The following is a 27,433-nucleotide window of genomic DNA, read 5'->3' as shown; positions in this document are numbered from 1 at the left end:
GGCTGGGGGGGGGGCATAACCCCCCAGGGGGGCTCCTGCCCTTTCTCCTCGTGGCCTCAGAACATGACCACCTCTCTCAACAAAAACTACAACTACTTTCTTCTCTGGTCTAAGTGTGATATGTTTATATTTTGCAGAAGCGCTCATTGGCTAAAAATCTTCAAGGGTCACCACCCCCTGGGGATTTACCATTTTATAACTTCAGGGGGAAAACGGTTTCCCCCCACCACACAGGTTATGCATAATAATCCCTGCTGAGAGATGGGCAAAGTGATTCCTAAAAAGAATGGCTGAATGATGCTGTCTTGGCTGCATTTCCTGTGAAAGTAAGAGTTATGCAGTCAGAGCTTTTACAGCCAAGGAGGAACTTTCAGCCTTAACCCCTCTTATCTTCTAGGCAGATTTAACTTTGCTTACAGGCAGGTTTTAGTTAGTATTTCAACAGTTCAGTAGTTATATTAATTATGAGTTGCTTTACAGTATCTTGTGTGCAAGGCTGTCTCCAGTTTATTTGTTGATCTACAGCCCAGATACTCATAGATTATTGGGACATTTTTATTTGCTGCAGAAAATATTTGCAACATTATTAATTGCCTGAGGAAAAAAAAAAACCAACCAGGTAAATAATGAACTTTCATATTGCCAGTATTATTTTTCATTTTAAAAACCAAAATGAGCTGCTCATGTGTAGGTGAGTCCATTTATGATCCCAACATTTTTACAAAGATATCTATCAGCCCTCCAATAAAAAGTGTCACATTATCCTCCCTACTCAAGACCGAGCAGAAGTTCCAGTATTTCATTTGTAGGGAAGGATTTTTGTTTTCCCAGACATTGCATCACCAGCCTTTGATTTCATCTTAAAACCCATAATCTGCCAAAACCCCAAGACAAATGAAACCAGAGATACCTGTATTTCTCCTGGCTGGTTTTTGAAGCATTGTTATAAAATGTTAACTCACTCTTCACATTTCTGGCTATTAAATGTCGTTCTGAAATTTACTGTTAAATAAACCCCATTTTCCCTGCTTATATTCCAAATTTTCTTCTCTCTATTTTAGCCAGTATTTTCCTGCTCTTTTACCCACTCCAGCATTCAAGGTTCCCTGCAGGGGTCCTTAACAGAATCTGCACTGGAACTGAGCCCACGGAACTGGCACACAGTAAATCTTACTGATAAATTTCCTCATCCACTTGAGATATATTTTAGTAAAATAAGGAGAGGTAACAGAATTATCTTGCTCTTCTCTATGTCTGAAGAGAGTAGAGCATGCCCATCTAGCATCTCAGCATCTTCCTTACTCATATATTAGAGGAGAGAAATTTTTTTTACTGTTGTAATTGTTCTTTTCTGTTTTATTTTTACCTTTACTCATAGCCAACACATTTGATCAAAACTTCTCACTATTATTGTCAGCACAGCAAGAACTACTCTAAATTAGGTCTTCGAGAAATTACACTCCTGAAAGCTACTTCTTACTGTCATCCATTTTTATGCAATTTTTTTATTTCAAGAGCATTTTTTTGCAGTTTTTTCTTTTGTTTTTTTTACTGTTATGTAGATAACTGAATGTAAATTAATTTTTTTCCCATTACCTTGTCTATTTCTATTCATAACTAGGTACTGGGATTAGTGAATTGCACTGCACTGCTGATAATAGTGTTTGACAGAAAAGCAGCAGAACACTATCAGCATGTTTTGTCAGGAACTACTCATGATCTATTCACATTTTTTTCTCTCTGCTTTATTTTAATGGCTAAGTATTGTTCTGTCCTTGGCTTTTACATAAGAAAATTGATTGACCTAACACAGAACATTGTTCCAGATTTTGTCAAGTACTGGAGTTTACTAATGCAGCTCAAAGGCTTCTTTTAGCTCCACCAGATGTCTAGACCTGCTTAATCACTGGTAATTTAATTTTTTAAATTTTAAAAATTAAATGTTTAAATCATCTAGCATCCTCAAGGACTGACAAGCTTTGAATATTTCATAGCAGACAGAGAGATTGATGCTGTTTTATTAGTGGTGCAGTCAACTATGACATCTCTACAAAAATCCTCTAATTATATTTACAGTGAAAATACTTCTGTGCATAGATGTGAAATATTCAGTGTTAGGAGGGAAGGTTGTAGATTTAATCATCACTGATGTTGTAATTTCAAAATTCTGAATTTTCTTTTACTTCAGACGTGAACAAGCCTTGTACTACCATTTCCCTTGGGAATATTGGTACTCCCTGATAAATTGTGAGAGTTACCAAGACCCACAGGAGTTATTCTGGTTTGCAGGATGAGTATGAAAACAGTATTATCTTGTGTGAGCTGCAGGCAGGATTTACCAGGGTGCTGACACAACCTCAGAATCTCAGCGCCTTGAGTTCACATAGGAAATGGACGATGATCCCCCTAGGCAGTTTTGAAAATCCAGACCTTAAGGCTAAAATTTTCTTTTTGCCTTTTTTTTTCATTGAATTATCAATGAAATATGATTTTTCAGGGCTTAGTAAAATGTAGTAATGAAAACTTGCTCTGAAAGAAGCAAATACTGCTCTAAAAATGGCCACGTGGTTATCATATACATCTGATTTGACTGAATTTTTACTAAAATGATGAAAAAATCCTACAGCAATTCAACTGAGGTTTTTCCCTCCTTTTCCTGTAATATCTATATAACAGAGATAACTAAGTATATAAATAAATTAATGAAGGATTCACACAATCTGTACTCTTTAAGAAGTAGCTACTACTCAAGAAGTTGCTTGCGGAAATCGAGTGACTTGTCAGGTTGGTTGTGTGTTTCATTCCAAAATTTTCAGCATATTGGCCTAAGAGATATTTTTTATGGTCCATGAAGATTTCAAACAGGGTTCACTCTCCAATTTATCACTTTTAAATTGAATTGGAGACAGCTGATGGCACATGGTATTCTTTTAACCTATTTCTTTAGTGCAGTTACTGCAGCCATAAAGTCATTCAGAGGGAAAAACAATTAAGAGTAATAAGAAAATAGGAGCAGTATTTATTATCTTACCCTAAAGGACTAGAGACATTAAGAATATAGAGACACAGTGTTAAAGTCATGCTGAAGGTCTAATCTTAAATGAAAAAAAAAGCCAGGAAAACACATGCCACATTTTTAAAGAATAAAAAGAATGACACTCCAGTCTTATTTTGTCTGAAAACAACCCATCTCTACCTGGGTTTGTGAAAAGTTTAATTTTAAACATATACTAGCTAATACAGACCCAATTAAATGCAAATAAATCTTATTTTATTTTATTTATTTTACCTAGAAAACATTAAAATCCTGTATAGCAGAATATTGAACAAAATGCTTCTTTCTATCAAATTATTATGGCTTCTTCTAGAATAATTCCTTTTGTCTCATAACGTAATTTCTTCTTGTAATTTTTTCAGGTTGTATTAATAAATATTTACCCTAGTTGTGTATATTTAGGTGACTATACTAAAAAAGCCTTCCTATGTAAGAAGTTGGGATGAAAATTAGATTTCTCTACAAGGAGCATATAGTTGCTTGGGGTTTTTTTTCTTTCAAAGTTTTTAGATGAAATTAGCCAGATAATTGTTTGGGTTGGCTTTGCCTTTGATGGTTTTGTTTTTAATATGAGCATTTGGAAAACAGCCTGAAATGCTGAGCTCCACAGTTTGCAAACAAGAAATGCTGCTGAAACATTGTTAGAAACATATATATGTTGCACATCTGCAGGAAGCCTTACTGTGCCATCACTGATTTTCCTGTCTCTCCAGAGTCTGGGCATGGAGGAGAATGTAAAGTACCTCCATCTGATGCAATAAGATAAGGAGAGTTGCCTTTCTGCCCTTTATGATGCAGACACTGGAATCCTGCCCCTCCTTTTCTTAGGCTTGGGTGCAGGTGGCAACTCTCTGAGTGCGCCAGTTTGCCCTTCGAAAAATCAAGGGAATCACGAGGTCTTAAATAAACAGTGAATGACCTGCTCAGCACAGGTTGTTTACCTGTTAAGTACGTTGGACTCTCTTGCTGGGATTCAGGTGCCCATCCATAACTCCCTACCATTATCTTCAGCATCCCAAAATATCTCAGACCTCATTGCAAGACCAGCATATGTGATCTTGGTGATCTGGACCTTGGTGAATTAGCAGCTGGAGACTAGGCCAATCTTCTTTTTTTTTCAATTTCTTAAGGGTGAGACACTCAATTTCTTAAGGGTAAGAGCCTTAAGCAACCAACAGTTTTCCCACTTTGTGTTGGACCAGGTTTTTTATTTTTGATCCTGGTGCTTTTCTGTTGGCCAAGTACAGTACAGCTACCCAGAATTCATCAATGTTATCTGACAAGTGATTTAAAAAAAAAAAAAGTCTACAAAATCAGAAAGGTAAAATAAAAGACAACCTGGTGAAAAAAATAGCACCTCTAAAATAACAAGCTGAGCATAGAATTAGCTGTACTGGAAGCAGCAACATAATTATCTGTATAAGGAGAGGAGTAAAATGAGCATTTTAAATAATCCTAAAATGAAGAGATGAACAGCTGAAGGTCAAGTGAGCCATTTCACCATTATCTTCACTGTGAAATAGGGTCTGATGCTCTCTATATACTTAGGGTCCTTTCTTCTGCTGTGGCTGCCCTGTAAGTGTCCAAGGCCAGGTTGGACCAGGATTGGAGCAACCTGGTCTAGTGGAAGGTGTCCCTGCCCATGGCAGGGAGTTGGAAAGGGATGAGTTTTAAGTTCCCTTCCAACCCAGCCTTCTGGGATTCTATGACCTTATCTAAACCCCCCATTAATGTGTGAGGTCATGGAGACTTCTGCCATTTGTGCCTTCTTGAGGCTTGTCTTCTCCTAAGCCAGAATTGCAGCATGGCTCTCTGTTTCCAGGAGAGACTGTGTGAGCTGTCTGGTTCTTCACCTTCCACACATGACCTCATGAAAGATGCTCATTTCTTCTCCTGGATCCTGTCCACACATGGCTTATTATTCATGTGCTCTCCTAGACTACAAGTCTGATGACGAGCAGCTGAGGGAGCTGAGGGGGCTCAGTCTGGAGAAAAGGAGTCTCAGGGGGGATCTTCTCACTCTCCACAACTCCCTGATGGGAGGGTGGAGGGGGGGGGGGGGGGGGGGCTTGCAGACAGGTTCTGCTCCCAAGGAACAGGGGACAGGACCAGAGGAAACAGTCTCAAGCTGTGCCAGGGGAGGGTCATGTTGGATCAGGGAAAAATTCTTCACTGAAAGGGTGGTAAAGTGCTGGAACAAGAGTTCACCATCCTGGAGGGATTTAAAAGCTGTGTAGCTGTGGTGCTTAGGGACATGGTTTAGTGGTGGACTTGGCAGTGTTAGATTAATGTTTGTACTCAGAGTTCTGAGAGTTATGGTTGATTAGCTCTGGACTAGGCAAGGCTTGCATGTGACTGTTTTCATAATCATGGAATTGCAAGACATTTTGGGTGCAAAGGGACCTTAAAAAGCCCATCCAGTCCCGCCCACTGCCATGAGCAGGGACAATTTCCACTATCCCAGGCTGCTCCAAGCCCTGCCCAGTCTGGCCTTGGACACTTCCAGGCCAGGGATGGGACAAGCACAGCTTCTCTGGGCAACAGAAGGGTTGTTTCTCCTGATCCAGAAGACCTATTTCCAGTACAAGTACTCATCACTACATATCTAAATGCACAGACACGAGGTTCATGCTACACATCCAGGCAGTGCTTCGTTAAAAATGTTTCATAGTCAAGTGGATTTATATTTGTACATTCTTTAAATTAATTCTCCTCCAAATCACACAGAATCATCTGTAATATCTGAAACAAGGTGGGAAAAGGGAATAGTTATAGCCTGAGAGGGTTCTTTCAGACACAAGATGTTAAACTGCGTTTTGATCAGCTCCTTGTAGAAATGTACATTAACTGTAAACCATGGTTCTTCTTGTAAGCAGGTAATGATCCTATCAGTTGCAGACTAATTGCCCCTACCTTGTTCTAAATTCTGCTGCATTGAAAAACCCGGAGTCACATTCTAATCCTAATCACATTCAGCTTTGAAGAATACATAGTGGTTGTGTGTTAATTCAGCTTCTCTCCCCAGTAATTTGTTTGATTGTCTGTTACTTGCAATCTGCACTAACTGAATAAACGTGCTCTGTGTCCTGATGGGAAGTTATGACTTTCATTTAAGCTACTTTAATCCAGATGTTTTGCCTACAAATGGTGTAAATTCTTCTCACCTTTCTGTTCTAAAGTAGTTTCAATGCACAGAATGAAAAAAAGCATGTTAACCATTTGTAGAAGGTAATAAAGCAACAGAGCAAAAACTGTATTTATTTAATACTGGGTTAATAATGATCTTTGTGGCTTGAAAGCTTCACATCAGCTTATGAATAAATAAGTAAATAAGGGTGCTAAAATATGAGAAGGAGAAGGTGGTGCTATATCCCTTATTCTGTTCCTCCATCTCCAGTAACAGGTATTGTCTGTATTGTCAAGACCTGGAACAGAGTCTATCTTTTCATACTACTTTTTTCTTTCACATTTTTTTTTTAATATAATACACACACACGTATATTCTACATAGTCCTATATAAGTCTTTTTGAAAAACACTGACCATATGCTAAATTACCTTCCAGCTTCCCACATCATTTTCCTGAACAAGAGTACAAGGCCAATGGATACGTCCTATAAGCACAAAACAATCATTAGTAGGACATTTTTATTAACACTAGATCAAGTGATAATAGAGATTTATTGTGATTTTACCTTTGGAATCCCCTGAATCTTAATGAGAATTTTTTTTTCTCCCCATTCTGAATTTCAGTGAGAAATACTCCAAGTGTCATGGCCATGTTAAATATTTGTGAAATCCTTCCAGCTTACTTTCAGCATTTTAAAAATAAACAACTGGTTTTGTGGAGGCATTTTTTCAAGTTAACAGAAGAGACATTGACTTTTAGTACAAGAAGCATTCTCTGCTAAAAAGAGGTTACACTTGTAAAATGCTAATGTCTAAATTATTTATAAAGAGAATTTGAAGTTGACTCTCAAATGTTTAGTTCAAAAGCTGCCTGAAAGTGTTGACCAATTAGTGATTTCTTACCAGATCAGGCTGGGGTTCGGTTTTTTTTGGAAAAACAGACTATTCATTTAAACTCCAAAATATTTGGAAGGAAGGTCTGGAAACCTGATGTTTATTAATTCATGAAAGACTTATACTAATTAGCAATGTTCATTTCCCAGAGACATATTTAGGCTGCAGAACCAAGCCCTGCTGCACTCCTTATAGAAAGAAAGAAGTCCTATCAGGTCATCCATGAAAGCATCCAAAACTGACTACTGCTCTGAGAGAGTTCTTCTCTCTCTCTCTCCATTGAACAAAGAGAACACAGAAAGAGTTTTGCCTCCCAAAGATACTTTCCTCATATCCTAGGGTGCTCTCCTGAGCAACAGTGCTGCTACCAGAGGGCAATAAATTAGTTCATTCTGGTAAAACCAAAATTCTTGAGACATCTATGGACACTGACATTTTCTAGTTAAGGTTGTGGTATCTCAGTATTCAATATTTTTAAGTTACTTCTTTTCTTAAAAGGATTTACTACTCATTATTTTCTACTCTTTGGTCAAATGTTGGGATCTCTGTCTGATTGCTCCAAAGAGTCATTTTTAGCTCTTCTGTTCTTATAAATGCACTCTTACACTTTTCTGTGTTTTCTTCTTTATAGCATCATAGAATCACAGAATGGTTTGGATTGGAGGGACCTTAAAGCTCATCCCATTCCACCCCCTGTCATAGACAGGGACACCTTCCACCAGATCAGGCTGCTTCCAAAAAATCCAACACTGGATCTTCAGCATTTGGATCAGTCAGAGATTTTTAATTTCTTCACATTCTCTTTTTAGTATTTTTTTTCTGTATAAACATATTAATCTTCTTCTCAAGGAATTTAGCCCTCCTCTCATTTTTCTGTAATATTTTTACTGTTAGTCTCTCTTGCCAGATTTAATGGACAATATTAAAAATGCCAGCTGCTTCATAGCCATTTACTGTTTGAAATAAATCTACCTTTTTTTTCCTTTTTTTTATTGGCTTGCCACATTTCTAGGGGACACAGAAGGAAAGCTAAGTTATACTCTCACATTTCAAGAAAATGTCAGTGTTGATAGGGAATTCAACTCTTCATTCTTCCTCTGAAAATACATTAATAGGTCAATTTACTTCTGGTATTGTATTCTTTTCCTTGATCATTTTAATCCAAGGCATCTGGCCCAAATCTGTTATATTCAGTTTTGGTTCTGGCTCAAAAAAATGAAAAATAAAATAAATTGGTTGACTTAGAGCTTGGAGGAGGAAAATTACTTTCTGTGGGAGAGCCATGGTGAAAGCTGCACCATTTTGCTTTGGTGTGGTGTAAGGTCAGACTGCAAACAGAAGCTGTTCTAATGACATTCTCCTCTATTTTGTTTATTTCTGTTCCATTCAGGTCGACCTGCTCGTCCCTACAAAAATCACTGGGATCATTACCCAGGGAGCTAAAGATTTCGGTCATGTCCAGTTTGTGGGGTCCTACAAGCTTGCCTACAGCAATGATGGGGAGCACTGGAAAATATACCAAGATGAGAAGCAGAAGAAGGATAAGGTAAAGCACAGACAAAATTGGTACTTGGGTTGTGTTGACCCCACAGTCTGTAGGTTATTGCACACTGCCTGGTTTATGGGGTTCCATTTGCATGGGATCCCACAGATAAATGTCAAGGTGGATAAAAAGAGAATCATATAACACCATGACATTCACAGTGCAGCAATATTACACCTATCAGTGCAATGCACCTGACTTAATGCTATTAAATATGGGACATAAAACTTTGCAGTTCTCCATTTATTGGAATTATTTATTTATTTAACTCCAAAGGGGAAGGTGTGTAAATAGTAGTTTATTTGTATATTCAGAAACAGTGTTTGAGTGCAAATTTTAGTAACCATGCACTATTTTTAGTATTTTTTTGTGAAGCACATCTTTAGTGTACCTCATTACCTGTAGTCATTTTGGACTGATTTTCTCTTTCTCGAAATTAATGAGTTTCAAATAACCAATGAAAATATTATTTTTATTACACTGTAAAATGAATAAAAGCATTTAAAAAAGTTTCACAACTTCCTTTGCCAATGTTTAATGAGCAGCATAGGGAAAGTATAGGTTTGCTGATTGATTTACCTGGAAACATTTAACTTTTCTTTCCTTATTCATTATACTTTTGCTTTAAACTGCATAACACTTTCATACTGCAAGTACCTCAATTCACAATATCATGTATTAAGAAAAATATTACAGCATATGCATCGCTTAAGGGAAAGTTAAGCAAGCTGACAAAATGTGAATTATTTATCAGTTATCTTAGTGGGGTTATGTCTTATTGAAATAGGAGGTACATTTATTGAAATACCAGATGGCTGATATGTCTGATAACTTCTCAAATCTGGGTATTCAGGTTGATAAATGTTGCCATTTGCACTTGTATTTTTTAATATAAGCCAAGATTCTTCAGAAAAAAAAAATCATATCCACCACATTGGTCAATTAAATTAATTTTTTTAAGTAGTGAGAAAGCTTTTGGTATGTATTGACATGTGTTGTGTGAGTACAAGGAGATCTAATGATAAGGGTTTAGACTACTGCACCTTCTAAATTTCTCTGGTTTTAAATGATTGATCAAATATATACCTATTTATTGGGGGAAAGTGTCCTAAATTACTGGGTTAAATATGTTCATAGCTGTATGTCCCTGTCTGCGTTGTCAAGTTATGTTTGTAAGACTATCACCCACAGATGATGGGTGCCTGATCTGTAAAATCCCACTTAAGAGCCAAATGTCAAGTCACTGTGGTTTTAACTCACACTGACATTTTCCCCTGTGAAATTCTAAGGTGTTTTAATATGGAAAACCAAATCAGTTGTTTTAGCCAGGACTTTCAGTTTAGAAGATCCTGACACTGATGATTATTGATGTCTCTGATATAATTGGTTATCAGATAAAAATTGAAAACAAACAGCTCACCTTTCATAGGAATTCCATAAATACATTCAATATAAATGACAAATAGTCCCTTCAGTGCTTTGTTCACATCCTATTTTAACTCCCTGTAATTTAAAAAGAGAAGGGAATGTTCTACTGTGAAAGAAATGTCTTCTCCAAGCCAAACTTTTGTTAGTGAACTATTGCACTCATTTTATTGTAAAGGAAAACATGCATCCAAGTCCCCGGTGATAAATACAGTCACAACCAAATCTAAAAGAAAATGCACTCTGACTTAACACCACTGTTCCAGTCTACACTAGTTTGTACCATTTCCCAAAGCAACTAAATTCTTTTGTTTTCATCATCATCTGTGTTGTTAACTACTATACACATATTCTGTTAGGAACAATGGAAAACTCTTAATCATTCTCCCATTAAAACACATCACATCCTATATTAATTAACATCCCTAAGAGTAAAATAGATGCACATTATTATGATTCTTTAACAGATCAAGAGCAATTAACAGTAGAATAAGACCAAATACACTTTGCTGGAAAGTCGAAGTTAGCATTCCTAAATCTAAATTTGTACAAAGTAAAGAAAGATCATTTAGTAAGAGTCAAGACCTAGGTCTTTGATACAGAAACACAGATCTAGAATATCTTTTCTATTTTTAATTTTTCCCATATCGCAAAAGTCTGAAAAAGTCAAAAGTCTGATGGCAGACATTACAGAAGTGAGTGAATTTGGGAAATAAGTCTGTTCAATTCTAGAGCTAAGGCTTAATTCAATTATTTGTCCTTGACCTCATATAAGACTCATATCCTGCACTATTCTCCATCAGATTATTATTTAATATGTTCACAGAAACAGATATTGATGAAAATTCTACAATGTAAACAGTCAACTCCAGTGTTTAAATATCCTTAAAGGTGGAAAGTGGCTTATCCCCCTCACACCAGCCCTGCCCTCAGAGGACAGAAATTTATCTGATTTTATCTTAATTTTTCCAGTTTGTTTTGGCTGGAATACTTTAACCTATTTCTTCTTAGTTTGTTCTTGGGGAAAAATCAATCTTTTTTTCTTTCAGTCTTCCCTCAAAGTGTTTATTTTCTCAACATCAGATCATTATTTTGTATTTTGATTGGAGCAGCTTTTCCTGAAGTGTGTTTTCATAAACTTGGTGCAATCTTTAGCACAGAACTACTGCCTGTTCCATCATTCTCCATAACCTGTGACACTGGTTATGACTTCCTAAGGTTTGGCTTGCTACTCATCATTATTAAATTGCAATATTGTTCTTTCTCCAATTTGCCAAGACCACTCCGAATTTTGATCTCACCTTTTGAAATGGGAACAAGCTTGATCACATCTGTTCTCATAGCAAGTAAATCAATTTCCATTGTCCATTTCATTACTGAGAGTACATAAATTTCCTTGGCCAGAGGAAAGGAGCCCATTAAACCCAGCAAACCCTCCTAGTCTGACACCAAACCACAGCAATGCTGTACCTCACCCATGAGAATCAGGGGAGAAATGGCATCACTGGTCCTATCTGACAGTGTCGTCTTCACACGGGATCCACAACAATTTCCTTATCTTAAGGTGAGACACAAGATTTGTTCCCAAATGCAGGAACACTGTAGAAGAAACCAAGTTTTTGCAGCAAAGTGAAACTGTTGTGAAATGTTTCATCTGTATTCAGGAGATACAGAAGGGAGGTAAAAGGTAGATACTGACAACTATCAAAAACAGCAAGCATAATTTATTCATACTTCACCCTCATTAGCTTCTATTTATTAACTGAACATCTTGGTTTGTTTTATGACGGATAGAATCTACAGATTCCTTATTTCTTCTGCAGGTGATTTACTCATTCTATACTCATCTTGTCATCCTTGTATAATCATCCAAAAATTTTGGAGAAAGGTGGTTCCAAAACATTTCAGGAAAAGGAAGACAGGATGGAAAAAAAAAAAAAAAAAAACCCAACAAACTAAAAAACCTTATTTTTAAAGTCCCAGACACAGAAATTAGGGAGATATTCATAGGCTGGCAATAATGATTTGTGGATGAATATTGTGATATTGCATTTAAGTAAGAGCTGAGAACTTAATCCTGTCTGGTGCTGAGGATCTCACTATTCCTCAGTTTATAGGATGAGTCCTACATATCAAGAGGTCTCACTGAATTCCTGAGGCTGTTCCCTTTCCCCTCTTCATCATTTGTGACGTGATTTTACAAAGGAAAAAAAGTATTGGTCTCTTGTATTATATTGTCTAAAATACAATATATTGTATCTTGTATATTTATTTGTATAAATACATAAAATATTGTATCTTGCACACTGTGTGCAGCCTGTGTCTTTGATCAGTCTGTAACAAAATAGTGGTTTAGAGAAGTAAATACAGTGTTCAGTTTTCTTCTTTGCACCATTTCAAATGGAAAAGCTGCTCCAAGAACAATGTCCCCTCCAGCTCTTGTTTGGCTTCTGCTGTTTTAATGGCCAGTCATTTCATTTCACATCTGTGCTGAATTTCTGTGAGTACAGACAAAAGTTTTACTGGCGCACAAAAAAAAAAATATATAACTTTAGAAAATGAAGCCTTTCTCATTCGTTTTAAATGGTTTAAATGAGTTGCCTGGAAATAATATGAAAGCTTTACCTGTTGCCTCCAAGAAGTAAAATAAACTATGTTGCAGGCTGTCACACAGGAATAAAATATATTTTAGAAACAGGACCAGAGCTAATAGCTATCTTATTTTTCTCAACTAGAGGTCAGTAGCTCACTATGCTTCCAAAGCTAAGGACATCCAACCCAAATCTGACCTTTTTTTTTTAAATTCACATTCCACATGTGATTTATAAATTGCACATCCTGCTGCAGGTAACTCAAGGCCAGCCGCAGTGTCAAATGGCATTTCAAAGGCTGTTTTTTACAGGAAGATGAGAACATTTGAAAGTAGCCTAAAGGAGTCTGGCAGTCTGCATCATTGTCAGTCATCATCAGCCATCAACAGTGCAATTAGCTACAGGTAGACATTATCCAGTATGCAAATGGCCACTGGATTTGGGTACAGAATGATGGAATTAGTTATAAGTTATATGCTTTTGTATGTGCATTACATTGCCAGAGAAATAGAAGACAGGAACCTACTTACAAATGGAAAGTTAGATCATGTCAGATTAAAAAGTCTTCCTGCTAGATTTGCTAATGGTTTTTCTGATGTTGTTTAATTATTTAATACCTGGTTTACACTGGTAGATTTCATTCCCACATGTAATCTACATACTTGGCACAGGTAAAGAGCTTTTGTTTTAGTAATATTATTATTATTACTATTTGATACTGTTATTTACAGTAATATTTGTAATTTCTATTCTAAGTGACTTTTTTCTGCACTGGTTTAAATTGCAAATGACTTCTATTATTTTCAGCAGTATTAAGATGATTTCTGTCAGATGACAACCTTGCTATACTCATTCCAGGTTTCTGTCTCCCTCATACCACACCAAGAGCTGAGGGAAAACAAAATGCTCATATAAACAGTCTACCTTGAATTTCTGGGGGGACGTTGATCTTCAAAATATTTCTCTTTTTGACTTTGAACCTCCTATAAACTATGAACAGTGGAGTAAATTCCCATTTTATTACCATCAGTACGTAGATTAAATGGGAAAGATAGGAAGAATGTGATAATATGTTTCATAAGTTTAAAGGTTTTATCTGCTTGTATCTATTCTGAACCTCAAGAAATAATAAAGGTCATGTAATATATAATCATGTGTATCATATATAAATACACTTTATGTATAACAATGGAGGGAAAGGATGACTTTTTTCTTCTCTTAATCACTCCAAAATACATGTGCACACACTTACATGCGTGTGTTTATATATCTATATATGTCTATTAAAAAATCCTTCACCAGTCTTTTACTGTGGAAAGCATCTTCCAAGGGATGTAATATCCCTATAAACAATAGCTCTGTTTCTGGTGAGGAATCAACACCTCTTTCGCTTTGTGTAGTCCACCTGTGGAAAGGTGGTGAAAAGGTCACTCCACCAGCAGCAAAAAATTTCGAAGTAACTAATTGGACTCCTCAAATCTGCAGATTCCTTCCCTTGCTTAAGCAAGTCTTCTTTGGTGAATAGTAATCAAATATAAAATGTTACTAAAGTAAAAGGAATATGGCTGTCAGAAATTGCTTTTCATACAAATTCTTTTTAGATTTTAAATGAATAATGTCCCCTTTATTTATATGAACACTGAGATGTTCTGCACTGAAGTAAACTCCAAAGTCAGGTGTAGACACTTTATAAAACAATCTTCTTTTAATATGGGCAGGATTAACTGCTCCATGAGATGTTTAAAATATTCTGCTCAGAGTGAAAAGTATGGTTAAGCTAAAGCAGACAACATAGTGACTTTACCATCTCAGAGCTCATTATTCAGTCTCAACTCAGCCATTATTATAAATAGCAGGAACCAGTAACGCTACAGGTGATGAAGACATTTCATGTAAATACAAGTTTCTGTGAGATATGAGCTCCAGAAAGGCTGTCTGTGGAGAATCAGGCTCTCTGAATTTTCATCCTCTGTGAACATCCACTGGCACAGCACCACAAACTATTTCACCCGCTACAGCCACCTATTAAGAGGTCCTGTGGATGTGCCCTAAATACAAGTTTGGAGCAAACCAAACATCAATGGTGATAAATTCCACTTTTCTCAATCTGGTAGTCCTCAGATATTTTTCCTAAATTATTCTGTCTTAAAACATAGAATAGCTTTCTTTTTAAATTCTAATCAATTTACACTGTCAGTATTTGGATTTACTGCTGATGCCATAAAACAGTTCTGTTGAAAAATCTCAGTGAATGTTTGAAGTCAAGACATTCAAATTGCTTGTCGGACACAAGTATAAACAAGAATTGCTTATAATTCATAAATCTTTTTTTTTTGGCAGAGAGTATCAGTACCTATTTTCCAGGTTTTCATTCTCTTTTGCATAAAATGATCATGAATTAAGTTATCATATTTAAAAGCACAACAGATGCATTTTCTACATTTTTTCTTTTAATAACAGCTGCAAGAGACTAAACTACAGAGGAGCCACACATGGATGTGGGGCCTGTATGTGTAAAATTGCTGCACCTGCTGAGTAAATGTTTTAGCAAGTTACATCTTTTAAATATGCAGACTGACATAAATAGATATAGCCAGTATAAAATCTGTAACATTCTACAACAGAAGTGTCAAAAAACAGGAGCTTTTTAGTCCATTTTTACCAAAAAAATGCACCTTGCAATGTGCAGAGTCACTGGCTGGGAGGAGGCTGAAGCTCTGTCCAAAGGAAGGAGCATCCTGTAGCAGATACCAGAAAATTTAAATAATAAACAATGCTTCCCTGGTGCACTTTCCCAGCTTCTGGCTTTTTTGTTTTTTTCTGTGTCCTTACTAGCCCCTGCTGGCTTTGCACCTCACAATTTATCTGATCTTTAACAGTGGTTAAAGGCTGTGAGAGTTGTGCCACAGTTTAATTATGTGTTGAATGGGGAGCTGTGACCTTTGGGTGGCCCAGGATGACCCTACTGTCATTACAAGAGGACAGTGCAATATTACCTCTATTTTCCTCACACCGCTTAGGGTTTTATAGACATCTATAATATCTCCTTTCAGGCTGAAGGGACTTATCTGTTTAATAATTTGCAAAAGGACATTCTTCAGTGCTTGTGACTGTCTTGATGCTTCTCTCTATTTATTTGCCATTTGGGATAAGGCAGGAGCAGATCTGCACCAACGCAGAGCTCAAAATGAAGATTTTTCGCTGGCTTTATGCTCTTACGCATTAATAACTCACATTCTGTACTTTATTCAGTCACCTTCTTTTTTTTCTTTTTTTTTTTTGTCAGTGAGCATATTTTTACATACAGCTATATGTTGTAATCCAAACATCAGCTTCTCGAATGTTGGTAAATCATTACAGACTTCAGAGGTAGTGTATCCTGAAAAAAACTACTCAGAAACAAATTTGAGGAGTGGTCATTGAGAGGTACCAGCTCTTCAAGAGCTTTCAATTGCTTAGGTGGTTTATTTAGAGTTGACTGTTTGGGCACACAGCAACATAGTTACTTTTGGCTACGCAAATAGTTTTTTTTTTATGTCAGATGTCATGTTTTGTCCTTAGTCCTCCCTGCTGTTTCCAAGCTCCTTCACTCAGTTAGTGAATTGAGGCTGAAACAAAATAAAAAGTGACAAAATGTTTTTTTTTCCTATGAGAAATTTACCATTTGGCCACAGCAAAAAAATCCAGTACATTTGTCTTAGAAGGTTATATATTGGCTGATCACATTGGCCGATGCTGACAAAGCTTCCCTCTCTTTCTGGTAAATTTATTTCCATGAAATCTGTTTTCTGATCTAGCACATTTAGTTATTCCCTGAAACCAGATTTGAATATTGAGGGAAAGTTAATTTCATATTTGCATAAAGGTAACCTCTGAAAGAGATGAGTTTGAATTCAAGTGGTAATGAAGTTATGTATAAGCTAAAAATAAAATTTAGTTCTTGTTTTCCTGCTGTAAGTAAATTATATAATCCTATCTTCTTCAGGTGAATTTGTTGCTGGGCTTGCATTACATAATTTTATTCATTTTGCATAGCTATATTGTGATATGAATACTGGGGCTGTAAAGAGGTTCTCCTGGTAAACCACTTTTTTTTTTTTCCCTAAGCCTTCATTTAAATGCTATCTTTGAAATGCATCTTCCATAGCGGGAATGAAGTAGTGAATAAAATTAGTTTCCAGTAGTTCTGCAGCAAGAACTGTCTGTATTTATGCATTGCTTATCATCTAGCTTGGTAAAAAATATCAACAGATATATCACATGCATGTGCAAGAAGTCACATACATATAAAAAAACTATTTTTAAGCTTTCCTAGCTGAGGATGCTGGGGGGTTGCCGCTCCGTAGTTTCAATAATGAGCTTACTGCCTTTTATTGTATGCTACAAGTGAAACTCAGCTTCAGGTGCAACCTTGTTAGCTCAGGCTCCAGCTGATTTATGCAATCAACACTGTACTCAGGCAGAAAACAATTTTTTCTGTGGTAAATACATATTTTTTCTCCTTAGAGTCACAACACTGGTGTTTCTGCAGTCAGTCTCTCTGCAATTTTATCCATCTTATCTGAACTGCTGCATATTTTAATGCTCCCATCTCCATGTTAGTGAGATGCCAGACAAGAAGGAAATTCATCCCTTGTGAAAGAGTATCACTAATGGAGGGCACATGTTTCATTTGGGGTGCTAAATTTATAACACTGGAGGGAGGCTTCCAAAATTCAAATAAGACGTGCAGCATAGAGATCAGAAGCTGTGTAAACATGTTACAAAAGGGCTAAAATAGTAGATCAGCCTCTTCTGAATTCAAACTCTAACATTTTCCCAAGAACTTCTAGGAAAGTTGTAATTCTGCATTAATTCAGTCGTATAAGCACACCTCCAGGAGGTCCATATATTCTTCTCTGCATGGTGCAAACAACAGCCATTTGTTTCAAGTTAAAAAGCCACCAGACTCAGTTTTTACCAATGAGAAGTGAATTGGCTGACATTTTAAGAGAATGAACACTTCCCATAAAAACTGAAAATAACCCAAGGGGATAATCTGATCATTTTGCCAAAAATTGGTGTTATGGCCTTTGAATTTAAATAGTATCTGTCAAGGGGGAAAATCTGGCACTGATTTAACACAGACAGAAGTTTGGGAACTCATGTGTTGCTTAAGCAATACTAGTGGAAATAAGATCATAGCATGCACTGTACTGTGCTAGGATTTTTTAATTTGATCACGACCAAATGCCCTTAATTCATCTGCTGACTTTTGCTTGACATGAGAAGAGTATCCTTGATAATCACCAACTTTACAAAGGCTTTGTGTAGTTACATCCATTCATAAGTGATACAATAAATTTCTTCTTAATTTTAATTATTGTTATTTTCTTGGAAACAATAACATGATCTCCTGAGATTAATTTGAGATGATACAAATGCCAAGTAGAAAGACATTTAATTTTTTAAGTGTTAATGAATTTTATGTAAATTTTGGGGCCAGGCCCTGAGTGTTGGCAGTAGATTAAGCTTTGAATCAAGGAGGGGCAGGCACTGATCTCTTCTCCGTGGGGACCAGTGACAGAATCCAAGGGAATGGCCTGAAGTTGTGTAAGGGGAGGGTTAGGTTGGATATCATGGAAAGAGTTCTTCCCTCAGAGGGTGGTTGGGCCTGAACAGGCTCCCCAGGGCAGTGATCACAGCATCAAGGCTGACAGAGCTCAAGAAGTGTTTGGATGATACTCTGGGTCACATGGTGTAACTCTTTGGGATGGTCCTGTGCAGGGCTGAGGGTTGGACTTGATGATCCTTGTGGGTCCCTTCCAACTCAGAATATTCTGAGATTCTGTGAATCAGAAGGTTGTATCTGCCACAGTGTGTCATTACATGCCATGGAATCCCAAAGTCCTAGTAAAGGCGGGTGCTCTTTGCAGCATCACTTCATAGAATCACAGACTTGGATTGGAAGGGACCTTGAAGCTCATCCAGTCCCACCCTGTGCTATGGGCAGCAACATCTTACATTAGCCTAGGTTGCTCCAAGCCCCGTCCAACCTGGCCTTAGACACTTTCAGGGTTGGGGCAGCAACAGCTTTTCTGGGCAATCTGTGCCAGGGCGTCACCATCCCCACAGGGAAGAATTCCTTCCTAATATCCCATCTAAACCTTGTCTCTGTTTAAAACTTAAGTTCAATGCACAGATGGTAAAAGTTGATTGCAGAGCAATGCCCATGGGTGCATCAGGGGCTATTCCTCAGCCCACACACTCCTAAATCTCCTTGTTGCCTCCCTTCAGGTGTTCCAGGGGAACTTTGACAATGACACACACCGCAAGAACGTCATCGACCCACCGATCCACGCGCGGCATGTGCGGATCCTGCCTTGGTCATGGTACGGCCGGATCACACTGCGGTCAGAGCTGCTGGGCTGCACAGCCGAGAACTGAGAGGGTCCCACTGCCACCGAGGGTCCCTCTGTGGAGGAAACAGTGCAAAGCCTGTAGGATGCTGAGTCGGTGTTCCATGAACCAAGTGCTCGCTCATTTTATGGTAGGCCGCTAACTGTCTTTCACACGGAGGTCTAAGCCTGCCCTTTAAGTGATCCAATCCAATTTTGTCCTTGAAATCTGTTAGTCTTATCCCTTCTGCTGTGGAATTATCTTCCTAGTTTTCCTTTGAGTTGTTCACACCAGTTGAAATGTATTAAGGGAAAAAAACCAACCAAACAGCAGCATCCTTTTTACAAGGGAAGAGAAATGGTGTGACGACTCTTATTTGCAGCTTTAGGAACATTGGGCTGACGAGTTCTCCATAAATCATACTGTCATCTTACTTGCAAAAAGTGATACTGCAGCTTTTAGCAATAAGTTTACTTGGGGATGACTGCATTATAGTAATTGTGCCTATCAAACACTGTCAGTACTTATGATATATATTTTGGAAGATACTCCTTGGTACTGTAGAGCGCAGTACCTGTGGTGTTACAAGCTACCTTTCATCACTTTCATCTGGACAGCAGAGTCCATGCACTTAGAGTGTTTTCCTGATTAGCCCCATTTTCCTCCTCTATTTTGCATGCTATAGAACATGACCTCCATCTTTTCTGTTTAGTATCACTGCTGAGGTTGTTTTCCTTGTCAGAGGTCACCTGTTTGCATATGTAACCAAATCTGCTCTCAGTGTATTATGAAATTAATGAATTTGCCAAAGTTTATTCAATTTGATGTGCTTTTTCAAGGAGGCAGAAATGAGACACCATGCTACTTGTGGTGTCTCATCTTCGGTGCCCATATAGGTAAAGGCACACGGTGCATCAGAAATCCCATTTCATTACTTGCCCAGGGGTGACCACACAGCCCTAGACAAAGCTGCCCGCCCAGTTACTGCTTTTCAGAATCCCCCTGAATTTCTGTGAGGAGGAAAATGTAGTGAAGGAACCAGGCGCTAAAAGACACACAAGAGGAATGATTCCCTTAATTCCAGGAAAACGCTCTCTGTGTGCTCTTCTTAAGGTCACAGCCTTCCTCCCAGAAGGCGAGAGGTGTCATAGGAGTACATAGAAAACCTTGGCCCTTGTCACCCTCCACTCCTACAAAAGTCCTTTCAGACACACACCAGTGAGCCACACGAGGAGGTTGGTTTCTACCATGCCTCACCATGCCCCATCTACAGAAATGCTTTGCACATGCTATGCTGTTTTAGTAGTGTTATAGCAACCCCACTTTAAAATTTAAGTAGCTTTTAAAAGAAAAAATGGAGCAGCAGTGGGCGTGTTCTCCCTTATGACTCAGTTTCCCCTGTTGATGGAGGTAACAATGCCAACCTTTGAAGAGCAATCCGAGTTTCCTTAGAATAAAGTGTTCTGTGACTATGTCAAAGTATCACCTAAGTCTAAAAAAAAAAAAAAATCCTGAGACAATGGGCCAGGGACCTTTTTATTTCTTACCTGAAATAACAGCATTTGTGATTACTGCCAACCTTTTAATTTCATAACATGCTGATATGGAGAGAGAGAATGAGAGGAAGAGAGAGAGAGAGAGATGCAGCTGCATGTTTTAGCAAATGTCACTGGACTTATCCTTTCTGTCACTGTTACATTCTCACCAAAATTCTGAAGTATGAACCTGGGCATTGCTTCCCAGGCCAACAGCTAGCTGGCCCACAGTCTGCAAAGTGCAAAGTTTACCTTGGACACAAAATGGTTTGGATTTCAAAAAAAACTTCATTTAATCACACATTCTCCACCACAGACTAAATATATATTATCCATTGAACTGTGAAAGACTCCAGAATAGCAGCCAGGAATTTTACATACAAGAATTGGGGATATATTGGTGGCGGTTTTCTGATAGTGTCATTTAAACTGTCACATTTTAGCGAACAGAACACCCTGCCTCTATAAAATGACTTAATCCTTAAACTGTATTTATACAAGTATTTATTTTATAAGGCTTAGACATTTAAAGACTTCTAAAGAAGAGTCCTGTAAAGGTAAAAGTATGTGTAAGAAATGTTGAGGTCCTGTGCAACACTGCTAAGTTTGTTCTTTATTTTTTACTTTGTGCTGCATAACAAAAGCCACTAGACTGTTACTGTCTTGTTTGTGACTGTGTTAACAGCATTCCTTAATGATGTATATATGGAGTGGTCTTCAAGCATAATGAGCGATTTTAAAGAGAAAGTCAATCATGGTGGTGCTTCTAACCAGCAAAAAAAATCTGAATAATGGAGGACAAGTTTATCCCCAAATTACCTACTGCCCCATTTTTGCACTTTAACCTCCAAGAAAAAATAATAATAAAAAAAATTAGTAATATATATCTCTTAAAGGCACACACCATTCTTAAAGAGATTCAAAGGCATTTTACTATTATGGGAGAGTAATTGACTCTGAATTTAATTACAGATATGAAGAATAGCATGTAGCTATTTCTCTAGTCGACTGTATCCAAAAAACAGAAGGCCATTTCAGAAAATTAGGCTCCCTCATTTAACGACTTGTGTTACTGTTATTTTGAAATGTTTTTTCTGTGTTCTTAAGTGATTTGTTTGTTTGTTTGTTTTATCCTTTGTGACTTCAGTTTTGGTTTTGAATTAGTCTTTCTTCGTTTAGTAATTTAATTGTTATCCCTTCATCTGCATGTAGAGTTGTCATGCTATGTAACATAGTAATTTTATTTTGTATTACTTTAGTGTTGAATATTTTCGTCCTGATGTCCTGTGCCAGCTCTCACCTGCCAGCAATCTTCACATCCTACATACCTTGTGATAACACTCTGTGATAATTTACAAAAGAATCATACATGTGATCCCCTTACAATTTCAACCCACATGACATTATTCCTCAGCTACCAAAAAGCTTTCTTGGAATGGCATTGTGCAGCCATAGTACCAAATCTACTCCCAGTGCCAGCAGCCTAAGTCTGAAATAACTTGTGGTTTACATGAAATACTTGAGATTTAGCACAACAGATAAGAATTAGATTATGGTCCAAAATAAAGCTTTTTCCCTTCAATTTTATTTTGTGTCCTAGGTGAGCAGAACACCATTGCCATAGGGGACAAGTTATAAATTAACATGACTGTTCTCTCCCAGTGAAAGCAACCAGCATCACAAAACCAGAGGTCCAGGATAGTGCATGTCCCTTTAAGAGGGGCTGGAGAAATGCTCTGATGTGATCCTTGACTTCTGCATTAGTTGTAACAATGACATTGAACAAGACTGAAAATGTTTTCCTAATTAAATTTCACCCCGAACCAGTTAAGTATTTGTAGGCAGGCTTCACCTTTATGTAGCTGGGTAATGTGCTATGTTTATAGCCTGGGAAATAAAGCTCTGTTTTATCTGTGTTAGAGGCTCATCACATTAACTGGCTCCGGTTTTGGGGTTGACTTTCTCTTTTGGAATGGCTGCATACAAATTAAGTCTCAGTTTTGAAGACTTAAGGATGAGTGTTTCTTTGCTATACAACAAATATGAACTATAATATTCAGTGCTGGCTTCTGATGTGTCAGTAAGTACAGAAGTATCTCGGACACAATGACCTTTGAAACCTTTCAAGCTGTGTGATATTCAAGTGGTTTTGTATATACTTAAATCACGTGGAGCAATGTAAAACCAGTACGACCTTGTCTAGTCTTCAAACTTAACAATAAAACTTTTGAAAAATGAGGTCATTTTTTGAAGCACTTATGTTGCAATACCTTGAAGGAGATACAACTTAGCATCACTGGCTGCAAATGCGGAGTAGAGATACAACGTGGCATTTTCCTGGATTCATTAGTGGGGTCTTTGCGGTAGGTAAGTTTGTTTCTTGAAAAAATCAACGGTGGTGCTGTGATCACTTCAATGGGTTCCCTTTGTTCTTCCACATAAAAGAGCAAAGATTTCAATGAGCATAAAAATACTTTTTTTCCCCTTGTCTTACTTTTCTCTGAATGGGCACCAGAAATGTAAAGTGACAATTTCATTTCCTGTAAGTCAAATTTCCAGGTATTCATCAGTCGTTATCCTCTCTTCTCCACTCCTGCATAGGCAAATTAATTTCTGAGAAGACAAAGAAGAGCTGCAGCCCAAACCTGCTATGAGATGCCAAAATAGGGATGGTTCTTGCTCATGCCTCTGCCTCTCTTCTCTTTTATTTGCTGTGCAGCCTGCTTCCCAAAATTTCCTAGGCTAGTTAACTATGTCATTTCAATTTCTGAAGAAGCCTAGCAGTTAAAGTGGAACATGGAAAGGCATTCATGCCCAAATTTAAATAATTTTTTTTTTTTTTTTTGCTTAAAGGAGATGGAGCTTCAGTGGTTGACTCCTGGAATAAGCCCATACATAGACATGCTTGTGCCCTTTCACTAAAAATGGTCTTTTAGAGACAAAAACCCCTCACAACCATGCACTGGTGACAGTGTCTGCCAACACTCAAAACAGCATATTGTCTTTCTACAGAAGAGTCACAGAACTGCAGTTTTTCCAACTTCTGACAGTAATAAAAATACAAAAATAACACTGCGCACACAAAAAAGAAAAGGAGTACTTTTGGAGAATGATGGATGAATATTAGCACTTCAGCCATAAATTTCTGAAAATATGCATCTTGAACCTTTCTGTCTTTTAATTGTAAATTCTGGCTGTTTCATGAAACATGGGGAGTTTTCCTGAAGAATTGAAAAATGGGTTTGCCTCTCATTCTCCATAACCCCAGGAATTCTAGAGGAGACAATGAGAGAAAATAATTAGTAATTCTCTTCAGAATAGCAACTATTTATCAATGCCCACCCTCACATACCTGCTGCTAATGAGCTCAAGGGATTGACATGCATATCAACACTCTACATCATTGTGAAAGAAGTAGTCCTTGATGCTTTTGTGGTAAACACAATGACACTTGCTTTGTACCTTAGATTCAAACAGCAGGAGACCAGTCTGTTCACTTAGTGATCTCTAAGTGACCTGTGATCACTTCTTAAAAGCAAAATGGATAAAAAGAGAAGGTAATTTTAAAATAGGACTATCTGGGAAGCATCATCTCCTCGGACAGTAAGACTGACAAAGACTGACAGGTTAGCAAAGGCATATAGAGCTTTTGGAAAACTCCATAAAAGAGTTTGGTGTAATAAACACTTGAAGAAAAGTACAAAGATCAGTGTTTACGGAGCCATTGTACTGTCTGCTCTTTTATATGGATCTGAATCATGGGTCATCTACCAGCACCACCTGCGACTCCTAGAACGCTTCCTTCAACGCTGTCTCCGTACAATCCTAAATATCCACTGATCAGATTATGTGATCAATACATCTGTTCTTGAAAAGGCAGCAGTTATGATTATTGAGGTCATGTTGCTGAGAATACAGCTGTATTGGGCAGGACACATCTCAAGGATGAAGGACTCCTGCCTCCCTAAGATTATGGTCTCTGGCAAATTTGCCACTGGCTGCCTCAAGAGAGGAGCCCCGAAAAGGAGATACAAGGACTCCCTGAAACAACATCTCAGCCTTGGCCATATTGATCAACATCACTGGTCTACTCTGGCCTCCAATTGGGAGACAGGGAGACACACTATTCATAATGCTGCTGCTTCTTTTGAGAACGCATGCAGGATCATTCTCAAGGAGAAAAGACAGTGCAGAAAGAACCTTGTCTTGCCGATACCACCTAAGGAGTCTTTCTGCTGTGCCTTTTGCAACCGGACTTGTCTCTCTCTCATTGGCCTTTTTAGCCATCAGTGTGCTTGTAGGAAGAATGGATAGAATCCTTCTCAAGTCTTCATTTGCCTAGCCATGATTGAATGAATGAAAATAGAAGATAATTTTACTGATCCAACATCTTTTTAATTTGCATAATTTTCTTAATAGAGAGATACTTTAGGATACAAAAGGCTGCTCTAGATTAAGAATATAAAAAAAAAAGATTTGCAAAAAGCTTTGTTGTGTAACATTATAATTACATTTATTGCAAATTATCTTTCAATGATGCATGTATCAGTGCCTGGTGAGCTGTAAATGTATATATATTTAAATTCCTCTGAATGTAAGAACATGGAGACAAGTCTTGGTCTCGCTGATGGGTTGTGGTTATTTGAGGCCACACATTGGACACATCAGGTCAGCAGGCACATTTCTGACTACATGAAGGAAATCAGCCCTCAAAAGACGGTAGGAAAGGTCACTAACCATTTGCATTCAACTGAAAAATCAAAAGCAGACTAAATGAACATTTTAAGATGTGTTTGTTTTCCAGGATGCTGTGAGAGGTCGGTAGGAGTTGTGGAGAAATATATGCCTTGGCCACGATAAATGCAATCAAGTACAAAAACTGCTGGACATAAAATATGTATGTGATCCACTGAAGTGGGATAAAAGGCCCCTTAAAAAGTGATACATGTTATTTTCTTGTGAAAGTGTCAGATAATATGATTTAGACACCATAGACTGATGCACAATGGACTTGTACAAGGTCTGGCTGGGACTGATTTATCCTTCTAAAGTTTCTGGGGAAGGGGAACCTCAATCCATCCCACTCTGACCATTTTGATGCCAGTGCCAGTAAGAGATGCTCAGAGCCTGAGCAGGGTTGATAGATCAGCAGGAGAGGACCTGAAGGGGATTCCCCAAGGGACAAGGGAATTCCAGCCACTCTGGTCAGTGAAACGGCTTCAGTGGGGACCCAAACTAAATGTCCCTATGATGACACATGGGGAGTGGGGAATAAACAAGAGGAGATGGAGATATGTGCACATCTGTAGAGCTTTGACCTTACTGGCACCACAGAGATTTGGTGTGATGGCTCCTGCGACTGGAGTATTGGAATGGAAGGACACAAGCTCTTTAGGAGGGACAAGAAAGGGAGACAAGGAGGGGGTGTCACCCTATACGCCAGAGACCAGCTGGAGCTGGTTCATGGAGCTGTACCTGGGGATGGAGGAGGAGCTGACTGAGAGCTTGTGGGTCAGGAATAAAGGGAGGGCAAGGACAGGGATATGCTGCAGACTGTGGGAAATCTGAGTAGATGACACCCTCTATAGACAGGAGCAGCCTCATATTCACAAGCCTTGGTCTTCATGGAAGTCTTAATCCATCCACCCCAGTATAGAATCATGGAATCATAGGTTGGGAGGAACCTTAAATCCCATCCAGTTCCACTTCCTGCCATGGGCAGGGACACCTTCCACTAGCCCAGGTTGCTCTAAGAGCCATTCAAGGGTCTTGGACACTTCTACGGATGGGCCAGCCACAGCTTTTTTGGGCAACCAGTGTCAGGGCCTCACCACCCTCACAGGGAAGAATTTCTTCTCAACATCTAATTTAAACCTACCAGGAGTGGCTGGTGAGGAATATGAAGCTCAAGGGCAGCTTGGGCTGCAGGGACAACAAAATGGTGAAGTTCAAGACCCTCAGGGAGGAGGGCCTGTGTGAATGGACAAGGAGCTCCTGGACCAACTCGAAACAAAAAAAGAAAGCCTGTAGAGAGTGAAACAATGACAGGTAGCCTGGGAAAAACACAGAGAAGTTGTCCAGGCAGCCAGGATCAGGTTAGGAAAGCTAAAATCCTGGTAGAATCAAATCTGTCCAGGGACATTAAAGGCAGGCAAGTTTCTATAGGTATGTTGTTGGTAAAAGGAAAACCAGTGAAAATTTGGCTCCACTCTGGAAGAAAGCAAGAGATTCAGGATATGGAGAAGGCTGAGGTACTCAAAATTTTTTTGCCTCGGTCTTCACCAAGAAGTGCTCCAATTATGCTGCCTGAGTTGCAGAAGGTGAAGGCAGGGACCGAAGAACTACGTACTTGAGGCCATTTAAGGAATCTGAAGGTGCACAAGTCTATAGGATCTGACAGGATGCAGGTTGTGAGGGAACTAGCAAACTAAGACACTATCCATCATATTTGTGAAGTCATGGCAGTCTAGTAAACATCCCACTGCCTGGAAAAGAGGAAACATGCCGTGGTCCGAAGGGGGAATGGGACCGTGACACCGCACGGGTCCAGGACACGAAGGTGGGATGCAGGTAGAATCCTCTATTCATGTGTGCATGCAGTCTTTTATCGACTTGGGAGGGTAAAGGGCCAGAACATAGGGCAGAGCATGAGACAGACAAGCGGGGGGACAAACCAGAATAGGGACACGGGCAAAAGGGGGAGGAGCAGGGGAAACAGGGATCAGGCAAACTCATGGCAAGCCTGGGCATGTCCAGGCTGTGCACTGTGTAGTGGGAATACAATGAAACCACATAATAACAGTAAAGTCCATATAATAACTATAAGGTCCATATAATAAAATCCTATCAATTGCTGTATGTTCTTCTCCACGCCTGGAACTGTT

At 38.4% G+C, this 27,433-nt stretch overlaps 1 protein-coding gene across 3 annotated transcripts in view; it reads left to right on the top strand.

Annotated features, from left to right (window-relative positions):
* Positions 1-22,787, top strand: part of EDIL3 (EGF like repeats and discoidin domains 3) — a 229,776-nt gene extending 206,989 nt beyond the window's left edge. For all 3 annotated transcript variants that reach the window (XM_017806317.1, XM_017806318.1, XM_017806316.1), the window contains 2 exons: positions 8,468-8,623; positions 18,913-22,787. In XM_017806317.1, coding sequence (XP_017661806.1) covers positions 8,468-8,623; positions 18,913-19,062 — 306 coding nt within the window. In that variant the 3' untranslated portion in view covers positions 19,063-22,787. The remainder of the gene's footprint in view (positions 1-8,467; positions 8,624-18,912) is intronic.
* The last annotated feature ends 4,646 nt before the right edge of the window (positions 22,788-27,433 follow it).

The sequence above is a fragment of the Lepidothrix coronata genome, unplaced genomic scaffold (genome assembly GCF_001604755.1).
Source record: "Lepidothrix coronata isolate B3197 unplaced genomic scaffold, Lepidothrix_coronata-1.0 Scaffold14, whole genome shotgun sequence".
In the NCBI taxonomy this organism is placed as follows: domain Eukaryota; kingdom Metazoa; phylum Chordata; class Aves; order Passeriformes; family Pipridae; genus Lepidothrix; species Lepidothrix coronata.
The sequence above is the reverse complement of the archived record's forward strand: the minus strand, read 5'-3'. Positions and strand labels throughout refer to the sequence as shown.